The sequence below is a fragment of the Anas acuta genome, chromosome 17, assembly GCF_963932015.1.
Source record: "Anas acuta chromosome 17, bAnaAcu1.1, whole genome shotgun sequence".
In the NCBI taxonomy this organism is placed as follows: Eukaryota; Metazoa; Chordata; class Aves; order Anseriformes; family Anatidae; genus Anas; species Anas acuta.
The window spans coordinates 433195-451664 of record NC_088995.1 but is presented as its reverse complement, the minus strand read 5'-3'; the positions used below and the strand labels follow the sequence as shown (position 1 = coordinate 451664).

General features: G+C 36.7%; 1 protein-coding gene across 1 annotated transcript in view; it reads right to left on the bottom strand.

Annotated features, from left to right (window-relative positions):
* Positions 1 to 213: 213 nt before the first annotated feature.
* Positions 214 to 18470, bottom strand: part of PITPNB (phosphatidylinositol transfer protein beta) — a 28741-nt gene continuing 10484 nt past the window's right edge. Inside the window, exons 8-11 of the mRNA XM_068654168.1 lie at positions 9707 to 9784; positions 7265 to 7375; positions 4903 to 5025; positions 214 to 845 (exon numbers count right to left, since the gene is read on the bottom strand). Coding sequence (XP_068510269.1) covers positions 795 to 845; positions 4903 to 5025; positions 7265 to 7375; positions 9707 to 9784 — 363 coding nt within the window. The 3' untranslated portion in view covers positions 214 to 794. The remainder of the gene's footprint in view (positions 846 to 4902; positions 5026 to 7264; positions 7376 to 9706; positions 9785 to 18470) is intronic.

Sequence of the window (18470 nt, the reverse complement as noted above, 5' to 3'; positions counted from 1 at the left end):
TATTTATTAACAGTATTACTTTAGACAAGGTCTATCTGCCTCCATTTTCACTGCACGGCCTAAGATATACTAAAAATATTGTCAGTTTCTTTGTCTAGAAAGCCAGCTTCCGGAAAATTCCAAATTGCAAGTATTTTATAAATCACCAGCCATTTTTCCTTAATCTTGCCAATTTTAATGAAGAAAAAACATTAGCATTTGAATGTACAAAAGTCCAATAAAACATTTTTATTTTTTTTTTAATCAGTGAGAATGGGTAAAGTTTGAGTCAAACTCATTCAACAGTAAAAGTCTTCCAATTTCTGCTAATAGAAATTTCTTTCTGATTTGACTGTAGGATAATGACAATCCAGAAATAAATAGCTATAAATACATTCATTGTTCCTATTCCAAAAATGACGACATAGGGAAGACACAAAATTGAAATCAACTTATTTCAATCTGTTTCTTTACACTGAGATACGGGCAAGTTATAGCAGAGTGACTCAAGACAGGAAAAAAAAAGTAAGGAATAAATTGGTCCAGTATTGACATTCATGAAACATACCAGTTAACATAATTCTGCAGTTAATTCAACCTTTAAATGACACTACTCAGTTGATTTTTATTTGCTTCAGGTATACATAATGAAAGCAGTTTCCTTTGCATCTTTGCTGAGGACAGGTATAGTACCCTGGAGACACTGTAACAACCCCCTTCAGTATGCATGTGCGTATATATAATTATATACAAATAATCATGCATCCACACACACATTTGTATATCAACACTGCATGTGATGGTTAAATCCATCATCATTCATCGTTGGCAGCACTTGTTCCTCTGACTTGGCCTTGATTACGTAACTGTGGAGAAAGAAGACACACAATTAAGCATTAGCAGTTCATTTGAATACTAAGTTCCAAACAGATAGTTTCATTAACCTCCAAGAAAAATAGGGCAGGGCAGTCAAAACATCACCAGGACTGAACGAATCATACCAAAGCAATGTGAGATTTGTTAGGGAATCTTAATTTGGGTGCTATCCCCTCACTGGTGGACAGCAGCTCGAGTCTGAGAAACCTCACACCAATCAGTAGGATTTAAAAAATGCTTTGGCTGGGGATCCCATCTGCAGTATTAAAACAATCACAGTGGGAAATACCAACATTAAAGTAATAGACACAAATACTCAGAAGTCTGCAAACCTCTGAAAACCCTGCTTCCTGCAGTAACAATTTTAATATAATTTAATATTTTTAAATATCTGTATGGAACTGGATTTTGTGAAGTTAACACGCTTTAAAGATGACAGCCCACAGTTTCCCTCAATTATGTGGATTAAGTCCACATATCGTGCGATCCTGACTTTTCTGATTTGTGCCCAGAAAACTACTTGCAGGCTTCAGAGCTCAGTACCAGCGTGGCGATAACAATGGTCACACACTTTGGGTTTCTGCACTAGATGAACACAAAGAACTGGATTACATTGCCAGTGTGTAAGGCATTCTGCAACCAGACTGAGCACCTGCAATTGATTAGTGTCCATGTACAGAGAAGGTCTCTTATGTACCCTGGACACAAAATGTCATCTTCAGCTGTTGATCACATTGAGGTTCTCAAACAGGTGTGAGCTTACAGCCCAGAAGCATTGTCGAGATATAATTTTGCCAGCAATTCCCATCCATATATTAGTCACTTTTCTCCTTTTCCATCCAGCAGTTGACTTACACAGCTTGATTTGCCTCAGAACCTACAGAGAGACCTCCTCTAGACGTCAGCAGCCAATGTGCCTCGAACGGAACCCTTCTTACGCATCTAAACGTAAAATAAAACTGTGAGCTACCACGTAAAGAACCTATCATACTGTGGTTAGTAAGAGAGAAGTAACGATCTACACAGCCAGGACTACTTTCCCTGGCCAGGACCAAAACCAGGACCAGCCTCAGCTGAAGTTTTTTGGAGACTGGGAATACAGAGTGTTTCTGGGAATACAGAGTGTTTCTTTTTGGTGAGGGAAGCCTGGGAACCATACAGCAGCTGTAGATGATACCCCTTAGATTTTTAACAGGCCATGATGCTTCAGCTCAGAGCGATATTGCTTGAAATACTCAGACATGAGATATGTCACAGTGCTTTGGCAGGGTCAGATGCTCTTCTATTATGCACTGATTAGCTGATGTGTATTTAATGAGGCACAGGTGCTCCTTCTCTCCAGAAGCCAGATACATAAAACTCTAAGTGAAAGAAAGAAACAAAAACAAGAAAAGAATGGGCTGGGATAGAGGAACTCTGGCAGAACACTGATGAGGATTCAGAGAGTAACAAAAAAAATAACAAAAGCAGGGACCCTGACAATAAAAATTGACTTAAAGATGAAGAACAGGACCAAAAAGGAACTGAAACACCTACAGAATCTAAAGAGAAAGATTAGCTTAAACTAAGAAGAAGAAAGGTATTAATGACAAAAGAGAACAGCAAAACAAAGCAATGTATTCTAAGGAAATGTAATGCTGCCAATATTAGGAGGCTTGCTTTCTGCAGTTGTTTCTGTTTAAGCATTGTAAACCTACATAATGGAACAGTGTCAAAAAACATTTATCTGTGGAGATGGAAGCATGAACATATTTTTGTCAACATGTTAAGTACCCTACCACTAAAGTCCTTACTTCCCAGTAGTCCAGGCCATAGAAGAAAATGTTTTGTTGTATATCTTGGATTTAATGAAAGTTACTATTTTGCACAAAGAAGTAGCTGCTTATGAAACACAACCAAACTATTTGGGGCAAAATTAATGTTCACGTTGTATTTGCAGTGACATTTTTGCCTTTAGGCTATTTTTCAATAAAAGGTGCATGTCACCACAAAAACCTTGGAACAGCATCATTTATGGTATTTGTAGATACCTCTGTTTAGTTAAGAAAGATACTTTAGCAGTAGGTTTTCACTTCTCTCACATTTCATAATACATATAGAAACGCTGTGTTAGTGTAACTTACCAATGCATTTTTCTCATGAAAAATAGACTTTTTCAGAAGTAATACACTTAAGTTCTTGAAAGTAAGGTCATACATGATGAGCTACTTGAAATAAGCTAGTTGCATTGCTCAGCATAACAAGAAAAATAGTACACAAGTAGGTTTGACATTTAAGAACAAGGATAAATGTTACACTCAGAAACACGTGAAGTGGGCTTTGCCTAACTAAAAACAGGAGCAAATGTTCTTTTAAATGCTTTTTGCAAAACAATTACTTACCAGTGAGAATTGTGAAACAACACTTGCTTTACAGAAGACAAACATCCAGAGACACAAAAGGGAAACTTTCTCATGCACAGGGCTGCATCAAGCACTGCTTACTCTCTCCAATACATACCTTGTATGCAATACTCACACTGCCACTATCCTTTCTCAGAGAAATTGGATGAAGTCCGTTTCATTCCAAATAAAGAACTACGGGTGTGCAAAAGAAAACCCTTCTGATAAAAATCAGGTATAGAGAGGAAAGTGGTTACTCTTCCTCCTTCATAGACACCTAGGAATAGGTGGTTCTAACTATAGATTCTGGCATAAAGCAGAATTAAAGAAGAAATCCATGTGATTTGAGAGAACACTTCCCGTAATAAAAATATCCAAATGCCAGTGAGAAAGTACTGTGTTTGCAAGAGTGAATGGACATCATTCTTTTCCAAAACATATTCTGGGAGCTGCCACGGCAGACAATCCCTTCAGCTTATCTGAAAAGAAAGTTTGGTTTTACCAGTTCAGACCATCTACCTATTAACATACAGAATGGTGAAGAAGCACTTCTTCCAAACACACAATGTAAGATGGCTCTGCATAGTTCATAAAGACCAAACAGAGAGAGCACAAGTGGGGATGGAGGAGTTACAGCTAGTTTTGATACTAAAAGAAAAGATGTGTTAGGCTCAAACCACAAAATGCACTTTATAACCACTGTCAACAGTAGGTCAAAAGCATAAGACAGTATCTAAAGATGTCTGGCAGCTGAAATGAGTTAAACCATGCAAAAAAGCAAGTTGTAGCTGAAGGCACTTTGTATCCTAACAGCACCAAGACAATGGAAGCAAAATGACAAGCTGAACAGGTTTGGGGCATAAAGCAGTCGGCAAAATGGGAAGACAACACAATTGCAACTCCACAGACTGCAAAGAACCTAAAGATAGCAGAACTTAGAGTGAGAAAGGCTCATACCAAAGGTTGTGCTCTGGAAAGAGACTGCAGAAGAAGGCTTCTTGCTTAGCCTATGATGTTTCTCTGCCTCTTAAAATAAAGAGCTGGCAAAGTGCCCAATGGATGGATTTCCTTCTAGACCTCAGTCCAAAGATGGATCAAACTAAATATATTTGATCCTCACAGCCACTAATGCAGGAAAATTGATACCACCTCAAACCTGTTAATTTTACTGTTTTTTTTTTTCTCAAGTAAAATTTAGTTTTGTTGTGCTAATCAGGATGAGCGCAACTGTTGTCATGTGACATGTTCAAGTTTGCTTCACAACATGTTTGAAGAGAAAAAGTAATCATGCCTAACAATGATTAGAAATGAAACAAAGCAACACGAGATGACAGCTCTACCTGACAAGTGTAAACAGGCACTCAAAGGGATTTTATATAATGAGTATGATAACATAAACAAAGACATGGGCAATGTAGACATTTCAGATTTACTGACATCTGAAATATTTACCTCATAGCCACTTCCAACTTAACAAAACACAGCATGCAGAAGCTTGAAGTGCGTGGTTCTGCATAGGAGAATCTTTAAAGGGGCTATAATGCTCACTGGCAGTTGCCCAGACACACACAAGGGGATGTACACAACTTAATTTGCTTCAATTTCTAGCAGTCTAAACGGCATAGCTATAGACAGCACACAAACATCAGCCTTAAGGAGGTCTTACCGCTTCCAGCTCCTTTTGGGTTTCATCCTCCATTCTCCTAATGTCTTCCATAGTCAGATCAATCCACTTGTCAATCCAGCAGAACAGCTGGCGATGAAAGTTGGTAAATATCCTTTTTTCTTGCTTTAAGAAAATAAGTAAACATTAGATATAGGCCTGCATTTTGCCAAAGACTGGTGAATTGATTGCAGCTGTTCATTTTGAAAAAGTATAATCTTTAGGTGCATAATGTTTCATACTGCTAGAGATTTAGCCTCCTCACATTACTGGAGCCTATTTAAAGCCATATTAATTCCCACATTTTAAAAATGAACAAACTTCACTACCAAAAAACAAGTTGAGAAAGGTCAGCAATTCATGTTACTTGAAGATCCTGAAGAATCCTTCTAAAATTTGTTCTATCCAAGACAGCATCAAGCTGAAATAAAAACAGCATTATAACAGCTAGAATGTTTAGCTTGCACTGTATAAAAATCTAGACCTGAACTGTTACAGGTTTTGTGCTGTTAAAAAAAAAAACAACAAAGTACAACAAGGCAGAATGAAGCAATGAGGGGGGTAGTTCTGACTCCAAAGATGGCACACTTCTGATTTGTAGTGAGTCAGCATCTCGGCAACACCTGACGTGCAATTTCAAAGGTACAAAACCCTCGAGAGTTCAGATATTTAAGCTAAGGATTCCACAGCCATTTCATTACAGCAGGCGTATCTGGGTTCTGAATCGATCTCACTAAGAATACTGTCAATGTGACTCAAATTGTTAGGTTTCACATTTTTAAAATACTGCTAGCCCTAAAAACACAGTGTTGTGCTGAAGATCTGTACTAGCTCAGTCTACCTCTAGTGCCATGGAATTTTAACTTTTACAATGTTGACTTGGAAGATGAAAGACGTATCATATAAACCATCCCATCTGCAGAATTATCACTATTGCTTCTGGCTGCTCTGATAAAAGCAGTCATACAGATGCAACACTGAAATCCATTTCACTACTAAAACTCAGACTTCTGAATGTATTTAGTTACCCAGGGTGCCACCTAAAGTTCAGGTCTTGTTCATCTGTTCCCAGATTTGGCATTGTTAAAGCTGCTGACAGTCCTCAGAAACAAAGCTGATCACATTTAACACACAGTTCTTGACAACTGGCAGAAAGAGATCAACTTCCTCTGAAGAATCAGCTTCAATTAAAGCAAGGCAAAAAAAAAAAAAAAAAAAAATCATATCTTTAAGTATTCCCCTTGTCAGATCACAGAATCAGTCTTGGCTCTTCCGGTAGCTTATTCCCAACCAGTTTTCAGTTTGAAATGTGTAATGCACAATTCCTTCCCATACCCACCACCACACCAAAGCATCTCCTTCCCTTCCTTTGTACTGCAGATATCACAAACTACCTTCTTTATCTTATTCTCAATTATTATTGTTTGAAGCTTTTCTCTTTTGCTATCATCACTATTAAAATAACAAAACTTTTCATGCAGTTTGCTAGGTAGTCCACTGATAGCTAAAAGCCCTGTTTACCACAATGACAATGGTCTCACTCATGTTTTATCAGTGAGCAAACACCATGGCCAATTGCTACCGGAATATGTTTTTATGTTTTTGTTACTCACTTATACAGCACATTTTCTCTGGATTGAAGAGAACTGGAATGCCAATCTAGATGAAACATTTTGACTACACGTTAAGTTTACATTTTGAATGTTTAGACCTTTTTTTTTTTTTAATTTCACAATTCATATTCTGATGATAAAGCAGTAATGAAATAAGATGCAAGTATAATTTGACAAAACACCAGTTGCCAACTAAACCCTAGTATTGGATTATACTTGCTTCAGACCTCACTTTGCAAGCATTTAATTCCAGAAATATAAAGTACTGTAGAATTAGTACAAATGCAAGAACACTTCCATGTGAAAACTGGAATAGAAAATACTAAGGAAACACCAGTACATATTTTATGCAACTTTCAACTTATGAGGTCAAAACAAAACAAAGATTTGTCAAGTGCTGTTGTTTACAAAATCATGAGCTGAACTTACATGACACAGACTCTTTGCTAATACTTTTGCTTTTTTAGCTTAGAAGGTTATTCTAGTACACCGTCAATGAAACATCACTGCTGTTAGACCAAGGCACAAATGGTTCTGTTTGCTGAGGAAATGAACAGGAACTGCTTGATTGCAAGCAACAGAAAACTTCTATGCTGTTTCACCTCAAAAAAAAAAAAAAAACACCACCCACTACCACAACATACAAACAAAAAAACTGCCAAAACAAAACCACCCTGCCTCCCTACCTGCCCACCACCAATCCCATCTCTCCAGCAACATCAGTGTTTTTTGTTTTTTTAAGAAGCACTTACCTTTTGTATAAAGTTTTCAACTTTGTTCTGCAGTCCCCACCATTTAAATTTGATAGTCACCAACTTGTAAGCACACATTTTAGGACACTCTTCATCAGTTGCTAGCTCTTTCTGTTTACAGATAAATGGAAAGTTTTTTTTTGTTTGTTTGTTTTTTAATTATTTCAGTGAAATACATTTAATATTATTAGAAATTATCATTCTAGGTATTAGAAAATGACTGCACTGCAATCTCAACATAGGATAACAGGGATTAACAGACAATCAGGTAAACCTACAAAACAATTCCATCCATACTGCAAGCCGCAAGCATATATTATAAATTTAAATTTTAACATTATTTTCATTTTCAAGACTTAAACTATAATATACTTTCAGGCATTTTGAGGGGACAACAAAGCTTAATTATAATTGCTAGTGCCAACTTATTTTACACTTGTGGGTCTATTACCTACAGGCAATTATAACCTGAGTTGTACTCTCAGTATGATGGTGGAAAACCATTCACACTAGAAAAAAAAAATCAGATAATAAAAAGCACATAACTACCCCTGAAGTTTACTTCTCACAACAACATGAAACAACTTCAGAGTTCCTACTTCCAAACAGGTCTGAAGTACCTGTAACATCACGCACAGTGATTTTCATACAATTTACACAGTCAAATTTATGTAACAGAAGAGACTAAAAGTATGTCATGTTTTTGTCTAACAGCACGTTTGGTTACTGCAACCCTTCTAAGAGTTAAAAAACAAGGTTTAAAACAAACAAAACTTAACTTACACCTGTGTGTTTGGCTTGAATAACAAGTTACTGTATGAAGTGCACAGATTTTTATTCTGCCATAGATTTTGTTCTTCTTTTCCTGTTTCACAGGGAACAGGCAGGAGGGCTGATACAAGAAATGGCCTATTTGGGCCTGTGTGACTCAATGAAAGAGGGGAATTACTTTTTTATTGTTTAAAAACAGCTGCAAAAGGAGAACTCCGACTGCCTGGAACTGGCAGCACTGAATTTTTATGTTCTATTTAGTTTTGTCCTTTTACTAATGCCTGGACATAGATTTCTGCTGTTTAGGAACACAAAACAACAACAGCACTTTGTTTTTTTTGTTCATGAATAGAACATCAGCCTTCTGAGGATAACTGGTTTTCATTCAAAAGCTCTCTGGTGATGCATATTAGTGCTAAACATTCCACGTTAAATAAATATACATTATTGACCAAGATCTTTATGCATTATACCTTACAATAAATCTTGTAAATTTGTGCACAACTAACAGCAGTTGTCCATTGAATTGTTAAAAGAAATCTAATTTAAAAATGCCCAGATTATTTCTACTTTGAAATTTGTTGTGTATACAGACTACCTGAGAGTCAGTTCTCGAGCATGACTTTGCTGTAGTTGAATGTATAAGCAGAGCAAATTCTTACTGGATTGATTTTATGTGGTAAGCATTTACCTATACTCAATAATGTGTGCAGAAAGGTGGCACTAATGCCGAGGAACTTTCACAGAATGTTATGTCTCATTTAAAACAGATTTATCCCATTTTTCACTAAGGACATGAAGGAAACACAGCACACTAAATTTTGGTTGGTAATGTTTGGTAATATTAAGCAAGCAGCCTGCATAATGCATTTAAAAGAAAATTCTTAGTACACAGGCTTAGATAACTGCAGCCTTGGGTAAAGGCCAGATGGCTTTACCTTGAAATGAAAGTTTTGGTCAAGCCATTTTCCTGTGGTTGTACAATGGCTTTACTTAACAGAAAGCTGGCAAATGACCAAAGTACGTGGAAAATGTATTCCCCAAAAGAGCTCAGTTTACATAACTCAGACTAAGAATTTCAGCAACGCAGTAGATGCATCTGTGCATGACTGTACACATGCATACAGAAATACAAACAAGATTTATTATCACACTGAAGGAGAATACTTATGATGAAATACTACTTTTTTTTGTGTGTGCATTTTATATGCATACCACAAAAGTTTAAAAAAAAATATAGCAAGATGAAGACAGGCTTAGATTTAGTATATCGATACACAGATGTTATAACCATTTAAATATAGTTGGAAGCTTCCTACTGCATTTTTTTATTTTTTATTATTATTATTTTTATATAAGTTACTGTCAGGGGTTACCATAATAGAATGAACACTTTCACGGAATTCATCACAGCGCAGATTCAAATGTCAGTCTTGAGTAAGTTCATCCAATTTAAGTTGCATTGCTTTGTTTTCAGTAGCAATAATAAACAACTTGTAGACAGTACCCTGCTTATCAACATATTTGGAATTTTAACAGAATACAAAAGGAAATAAATATTTCTGCCCTCTGTTTTTAAGACTGACATCATTAGTGCTAATCTCTAAGAAACTGCAGACTTTTTTTCCTGCTGATAAGACTTTATAAGGTTGTCAAGTTAGTTCTTATTACCTTCCAATTTGGCCCCAAAGGTCCTCTCTTAGTCTTAACTGACTGGAATAATGCAGGGTCTTCATCAGCTTTGTAGTCCTATAATGTAAAAAACAACTAAGAGTCAGAAAAAAAAACAAACAAACAAACAGAAAGTGTCCCATTGTATTGAGCTTGTTCTTTTCAAGACTACCAAATTGATTGACCTGAGTGATCTGGAGCAGGGTGTGGGGAGCACATTTGTTTAAGCTTTTGCTGAATACTCCATCACACCTGCTCATTAGCACTCTGGGGCTCCCTTCTAGGTTAGACTTTTCTTGTGCTAGGCACTGTCTGTGTCACAGGCTCTTATCCTTTCAGCTTTGTAAGCTTTCTCGGGGAAAGGAAAACAGTACTACAGAAATCGGTATACTAACATTTAGCAAATTGCAACATGTCAACTTCTGAGAAAACAGAACAGAAAGGGAAGAAGGTGTAAGTGAGCTAACCTGCAAGGTTAGAAACTGCATAATCTCAAGTCTATGAGACACATTACCAGGCTAAATACAGAGAGGGCACAAGGCAGCAATCCAAGTGGCACTGCTTTAGAACAGACATCACTACTTATCAAGTCACGGTGGAAACAAAGCTATTATCAATAGAGCTGAGAGATTACAAATGCTTCCAACATATAAATTTACTGAATTTTACTGATGACTAGTATGGAAATGGTTATTTCATAAAGATACTTCTTTGGGGATTAGGGAAGGATAAAAATCCCTGACCTCAGTACTGAGTACAAGTAAGGTTTACATAATGTCTTAAAAATATCCGCCTAAGAAAACCACTACACCCAGGCAACCAAAGAGAATTGTAAAAGTTCAAATTACTTTTAAGTAGAACAAGTAGGTGCTGCAGAAAAGCCCCAACAGAGTTTAGCAAAGTTAAGGTGTAATTCTTAAAAGCTATTCTAATGAGGACAAAATTTGCAGAACGTGAAAGAAATACCACCAGAAAAGTAGCTACTGTCATCCCCCCACTTCTGCATCAGAGTTGTCACAAGAATCTCATTTGTAAACTGTTTCAAAGATGAATCAAAACTGTACCTTCATCTTTCTTACTGCATCCCCCTACATTCAAAATTAAATCCTATCAGCCCCAGGATAGACAAATTTCAGAAAGGATCTCTGAATACTGAACCTGCAATATTGATATTTCTTCTGAGGCACAATGAAGGCATCTAACTACATCCTCACTGCAGTATGTTGTGGAGAACTGGTTTCCACAGATGACTGAGTTAAGAAGTTCTTGTAGGTGCAGGTATGAATACAAATGTACGTAAAACAAACCCGAACACTTTAACATTATTAAGCAGGAATTGTCACACTGGGTTAAACAGGAGCCCACTCTAATCTAATATTCTGTCTTAGTGGCCAGTAACAGATGCTGCATGGAAGGATGAAAATAACCCACTGGCAGAGTTATCAATCCAGTTAGTAAAAGTTTGGTTTTCACTTAGGTGTTTTGTTTTGTTTTCCCTAGAAAGAATATAAACTCTTCATTTATAGAGCATCATATAACTGGATATTTCTATCCACTTTTACTCTTGCCCTTTGCTGCAGCCAGTGGTAGTTAGTGACTAGTGCAAAACTGTGCAAAAAGTATTTCCTTCTCCCATTCTTCCAAAGGGTCTGTTCCCACCTCCATTTTATTGGCTTCTCCATTAACCTTGTATTGACACGGGTAAGGTGAACTTCACATGTAACATTTTTCACCACATTTATTTACTAAGAAAATCCAAAATGTGCCTGAGAATAACAACCTCCACAAAAGAACCTTCCTCCACTCTCCATTTCCCTATTTTCAATATTTAACTCATGTAAGTTGAACTCATCACTATTACACACACAGTTGAGGAGTTGCTATATGAATTCAATATTTCAGCCATCAGTACAGAAGATCCCATCTAACACATCAGTTTTCAGTTCTAGATTCTTCCATTAGCATGTAGGAATGAAGGCTACTTCTAAACTGAAATTTCAAATCCACAGAGGGAGGCTATAGAAATCAGTCACTAATGCTCACATGATGTTTACAATTTACTTTTTTTTGCAAGCTAGACAGGACTAGAAGATTTCAGGTCCTCTCAGACGAATCTGGTTTCACTTACAGAAGCTCAGCTATTACACTCCAACACTTTCTTCATACTTTCCAGTTCTTTTAAAATACCTAGCCTATGTATTAAGATGGGCTGAAGAAGTGATTTAAAAGACAATTTTTCAGCCATTTTGTAATTAATATATTTAGAAAGCATTAACAGGTATTCAGACAAACTTGTGTTAAGCATTTAAATTCAGACTAAAAACTGACCATCTTTCCTAGAAACATCTAAGTGATTCAAAAGACATTTAATCCTATTGCCAGTAGATATGTTGTATGAACTTCCACAACACAGTATTTTCCTCTATATTGCCCTTTAAATTTAAACAATATATTTATATGAAGTACCCAAATAATAGCCAAACAGCTTTAGCAGGGTGCTCCTACAGGTACCAAGATAATACTTTATCTACCACACAGGAATTTTTTGATTAATTGGTATAAGAACTGTACGTTAACATTGAAAATTCGGCAACACCTCAGTGCAATTCCACTCTTAAATTATTACAGTTGAGAAGGACTAATAGCAATATTTATCATAAAACCCTGCTTATTTATTATTTTACTGGAATAAAGCATGTCCTTTTTACAAGCATCAAAATGAACAGTATTCCCTTATATACGATAGCTTTGTCATGTAGTGTAGAGCCCTACCTCTCAATGCTGCTGCAAGTGAGCAGTAGCCCAGTAAGAGTTAGCCCGCTGGCCTTGTTAGCATTGTCTCCTTTAGGAAGCCAAGGAGGGAGGTGAGCAGAGGGTGCAGAGCTTATAGTGCTTGCCACCAGCTGTAGAGTTCTTATCTCATTTGTTATTTCAAATAACATGGGTGAAGACAGCTGCAACCTGCTCATATCCTCAGGTCCACAGCATATTCTGAAGGCTTAATTTCATACACTTTGTTGTTTGTTTGTTTATAAACACTTGGGTGGAAAAAAAGATTTTTCTTTATAAGTAAATCACCTTTAAGAAATATATTTAAATAGTAAAGCAAAGTAATTTTACAGAAATTTATTTCAGGTTTTAAATTACTGATAATCACTGCCTTTTAACAACCTCATTCAAACATCAGAATAGAAGACACTGAGAAAGGGATCAAACTGTAGTAACATATAAGCAGTTGGCCAATTAACAATCATAAGACACGAGCTTCCATATTTTAATGCCAATTCTGTAAACAAAAACAGGCCTAGCATTCGATACAACCCCAAGTTTCCTAGTTCAAATGTCTGAGTACCCTACCATAGCGGAGCCCGACACTCATACTGGTGTCTAGGGCATATGGGGACCAATCGCACATGCTTCGGTGGTACTAACAATACCCAGAGGATGCTGCAGCCTTAGAGCACAAACATAACACGATTAGGATGTTCTCATAGTTAAAGCTCATCTCTGTGCTTTCTTTAGAGGAAAAAAGAAGAAAGAAAGAAGAATTGTGAAGAGCTTCCATTACTTAGTACAGAGCACAACCAAGTCTAAAAGCAATGAAAGGACAGGACCAAAATGAGTCCAACTTATTTTATTAGGAAACCAGGAGAGAGTAAAAAGAATATTTTATAACAGTAAAACTTTGGTGCATTTTTAAATGCAATCCAAAACAAAAATTTTCAACAACTTCCAACACAAATATAAACTGAATGCTATCAAATCTACCTGTCAAGAAAGACAGAAAACCAGGAAGCAGCAATATTATTCAAAAGAATGGCTTAAAGGAGGTTTACTAAGAATGACAAGAAATCTTCTGTAAGCTTGCTGTTTTGCCTACTCAGCTTTCACTGCTCACAAACCTGTGTTAAATTTATAGTTTGCCCAACCAGAAAGGAGACTCTGAGACTCGAGTTTTTTTCTTTTTAAGGTGAAGGACATAATAAAAATATAAACAGCTAAAATACATACACACTTGAATATATATGTTTACATTTGAATAGAAAAGCTGCTTTTTCTTATAGCAGAGCATGACTCGTTTCTCATTTCTCTGTTTCAACGTGGAACACATGATACAGAACAGCTGGTAAAGGTCTTCCCATTACACAGATGGGAAGCTCCTCAAAGTGAAGAGCACTCTGCAGCCTGGGGTGTGATTCCCAGGCAGCCATCCCAGGCTCCCCATTCCTTTCTACATCCATTTCACTTGAGAAGCAAGGGAAGCAAGCAACAGAGCAGAGGTTCAGCTTCCTTAACATCCAGTGTTGATCAGTACTGGAGGACTACAACAGTGGGCTTTTCTAATCTGAAAGCATCAATGCAAGTAAGAAACATCCAAACTCACAACATGAAAAAAGATACCCAAGGCTAAACACAAGAAGAAGATGAAATACCTCAACTCACTACAAGTTGCCATGAGGCTTTCTCATAATTCTGCAGTAAAATGGTTCCACACATGCCTACTAATACAGGAGTTTCACAGATCCACTGTCCTTTGCAAGCACTACAATGGAAACTCTACATAAAACATCAATTGGAAAAAATCAAGCAAATTTCAGTAAGTTAGCATCCTTGCTTGAAGAAAGCTAAGCAAACAGAATTTTTCTCCGCCAGTTTCCACTCAGTATAATGCAGAAGCATACATAGTCTTGTCAAATGATTAAGGTGGAATATACTTGGCAATTTCTACATTAGCATTCCAACCTCCATCCTGAAAGGGGAAAAAATAATCAACTAGGATCACCAAATAACATCTGAAATCCTCCACAACCTTTATATTAGAAACTGCATTCATTCACTAAGCAAACCTGTAGCATCTCATACCATAAGTACTTTATACCTGCATGTTATGGTGGATACCATTGCAAGCTTACAGAAATGCACTGTAGGATGCAAATTTTTAAATACACGGTGATCAGATAACTCATGTTATGGTAGGAACTTCGCTTACTTTTGCTTTGGCATTTTTGCATTTAAACTCGCCTACATACGCAACTCTGATTTGATTTTTATGTTGTGAAATTCTTGGCCAGATACCATAGGGATACCCAAGCCCACCCGATAGGACAGTGCCCGCCAGCCTCTCATTGTGCAGGAACATAGGTATAAAGTAACTGTGCTCTTGCATTTAGGATCCACACATACACACAGTTGGAAACCCTGGAAATAAATGTTATCTACAGTAAAAGGTGGGAGTAAAAATAAAAATTCAAAGAAAATAGATGAGTCATGGTAAAGTTTTCTATGCCAGAGACCACATACAGCAGCTTTCAAGAATCACTTAAACCAAGACTGGGTAAGGGCAGAAAAAAAATCTGTCTAGATTGAAGTCTAGAAGGACAAGAGAGCGTTGTGGGAACTCTTCTCAATACACAAACCCTACCAGCATGCAAGGAAGGAGACTGGACCAGAGCCAGAGTACAAATAAACAATAGTTCTTTGCAGAGTTTAAGGAAAATATCTGTGCAGCAAGAGCTTAACTCCTGACAGCAACAACTCCTTCTTAGGAAGAAAAACAGGCAACAAGTTGGAACAAGTACTACAGCTGGAAAACACTGAAGCTCTCTTGAAAGCTAGACAGGCATACATTAGGCAGCAGTGTCAGAATATAGACGAATTAAGATGTTTTCAAAGAAATACACAAATATTGTTTCATATGCACTTCCTGCTCAAAATCTCAATACAACATGTGAATGCAACAAGCAATAACAGAGTGTGAACAACAACCACATACAATAAAGTAATAATCACAACAAACCCAGAAACCACATTTCTTTACAATTCTTTGCCCATCAACACGAAGCTAAGTTACGCCAAGATGCATCAATACGTTAGGAACAACTTTATACCGGTGACACCACTTCCTTTCCTTATTAAGGCCTGATAAAAGTAATAGCAGTATTGCTGATAGTTCATAGCTCAGTCTACTAATTATTATAAAACTCAAAAGCATACATACTAGATAGAATAGTATTAGGAAAACTTCCTGAACATAACATTAAAATGACACAAGTCTGGTATATGATCTGCAAATTCATGAAAAAAGCTTCCTGAACACCACCTATACATGTGTAAGACTGACTGGGCATGCATATACAATCTCAGGCCTTCCGACTCAGTATTGCATTAGTTCTTTGACCTTTAAGAGGAAGAACACACATGCTACCAGTATTATTTAGCAGAAACTACACGAAGTTGACTGTGAAAGGAAAAACATATAGCACTTTTCTCTTTTATGACCCACAGATCTGTGGATCCTCTTTCAAGTCAAGATAAAAGAAGATAAAAGAAGAAAGTCAGGTTGAAAATATGTCCAATTCCCAGCTCAGTGCATGATTCCCAAGTCTCATAAATGAAACAGTCACCAGCACTACTGTGGACATAACTGATATGCAAAAAAACACATTTGCATATTTTAATAGGTTTAGGTATGTAGCATTTGCTCTTTATTAACAATCAATGTCCAACAAGGTGACGGAGAAAATACACTTTGGGGCAAAAAGTCAGGCCTGAAGCAGCCACTCTGTTTTCAACGCTTCTCTGGATAGCAGCATCTCAAAGAGCACTGGTGACCATTCCTACTGTGACTTTCACAATAGGTACTCTACAATGCTGTCATTTTGATGCCCGAATCCTAATCACTAATGTATTTATAAACAAGTCAAGGACATTACAAAATCTACTATCCCCTGGATCTTTCAAGTATTAGAAGTCCCTGGGCTTTCCTCAGCAGCAGATGAATAAAAAACACTGATTACTTAGACCAGAGCCATCGTAGCAATCTTCAATACACAGTAGTTTGTATGTTAGACTGTAAACACAGCAATTTGAAAGCAGAACTTCACAAGAGTTGAGAAATGACTGCCAAATAAAGATATAACCACATGATCCCAAGTCATCTAGAGGACATCCACCAGCTGAACACCAGTCCATACAACTACACCTGCCTCTCCTGGATGCCAAAATGAAACAACCCTACAGAATTGAAGTCCAACAAGAATCATGTTTAAGTTGATTGTGCATTCATGGCCAAGATGTTCCAAGACTACTGTCAACAAAACACACACCAAATACTAAGCTTCTGGACTAGCAATACGGACCTTTTAGATGCCTATATCATGAACTGAGTCCAAACTGGGACAAATCCACCTTGCGATCAAAAAAAGCCATCTCTTTCACTTAAGAATCTTTTAACTCTTTTGCAGGCTACATAAGAAAAAGACTTCCTATATATTCCATTATATTTCTTGAAACCACAGAACAAGGGATGGTACTGCACACTGAACAAACAACCCTTATCTCTAGTACTTAATGCAGTATTAAATAATTTGACTGATCTGTATAAAATCGTACTTCTAGAATTTTGTTTCAAGTAATATAATGAAGATCCCAAATGACCTAGAACAAGATATTTAATTTCCTCTTCACTGTACAGAAATGGCTATAAACCTGACTTCAATTTCTTTGTTTTCACTACACTCTAGTTTCTTACAAATTGTTTACAAAAATTTACTCTTTAAAAAGTCTTACTCTCTCGGGAAATAATTTTTATGTACAAATCACACAAAGCTACTTGGATTGTACACTGGAGACGACTAAGAGATGCCAGGGTTGAATGTGTATCTGAAGAAAGCCACAGATTTTGGCCAAATTATTTTTATACATACTTAAATGAGCACAAGTTAGCACATGCATGACATCAGTACCTTAAAGAAATTTACTATTTTCTGTATTTATGCTGATTGCAGTTCTGAAACTAAAGTAACTGTCACACTACAATGGCTTGGCCAAGGTTCACTCACTAATACAAGATAAAAAATCTTGAATATATTTATCAAAGCTTTTATCAAGATTGCTGGATCTTATAAATGCAGTTCCATTCCTTCATTCGTAACGTTATACAAACTAGTACATTTTGATTGTTTTTCCAGGCCAAAATGTGACCAAGAAAATAAATGCATACATAAAACTTTCCTTTGGCAACACTGAGTATTCCTATTCCCAGTGCACCTAAAAAAAACACAGTACACAAGGAAAAAAAGTCAGCCACTTAGAAAGATAAGGGCTGAAGAACAAACACTGTAACGAAAAAAATTGCCTACCACATAAGTGACTTCAGAAACTACCCAATAGAGCGAACAAGCCAATGTTCTAGTGTCACTGAACAAACACGAAGAAATTGTAGGGGGAAACCTTTTGGACAAGAGAGACTGTATAGAAAACAGTAAATGCTTTCATACAGGACATTTTATTTCCAAAACCATAAGACTTTTCTGAAGGCATAAAGCAAGTGGATCAGGCAATTTTGTTACTATCATGTATCTGAAACTTCCAAAAAAAATTACTCAAGTTCCATTACAAACATTTCACAGCAAACCTAAGTCATTAACATAAATTGAAAGTGTCTTCTCATAGAATCATAACCAGTAAAGACAGAGAAAACAAAAGCCAGAAACTGCAGATTTTTGTAACAGAAGAGACTGCAAGTCTGTGTCAAAGAGAATTTCTGCTCTAAAACAAACTCCTAACAATCTAGGAAAGGGGGGCAAACAAATGGAGTGAAAAGGGTGCCGGCCTACAGATAACTCAGGGTTATATCTAAGTTTGCATAGAATTTTAAATACAAAGCCATTCTTTGCTTGGTAACATCAGGATTTGCAAAACTGCATGTCTAGGAGATGAAATGGAAATGAAAATCTGAATCAAATGATGAAAATTATTCCCA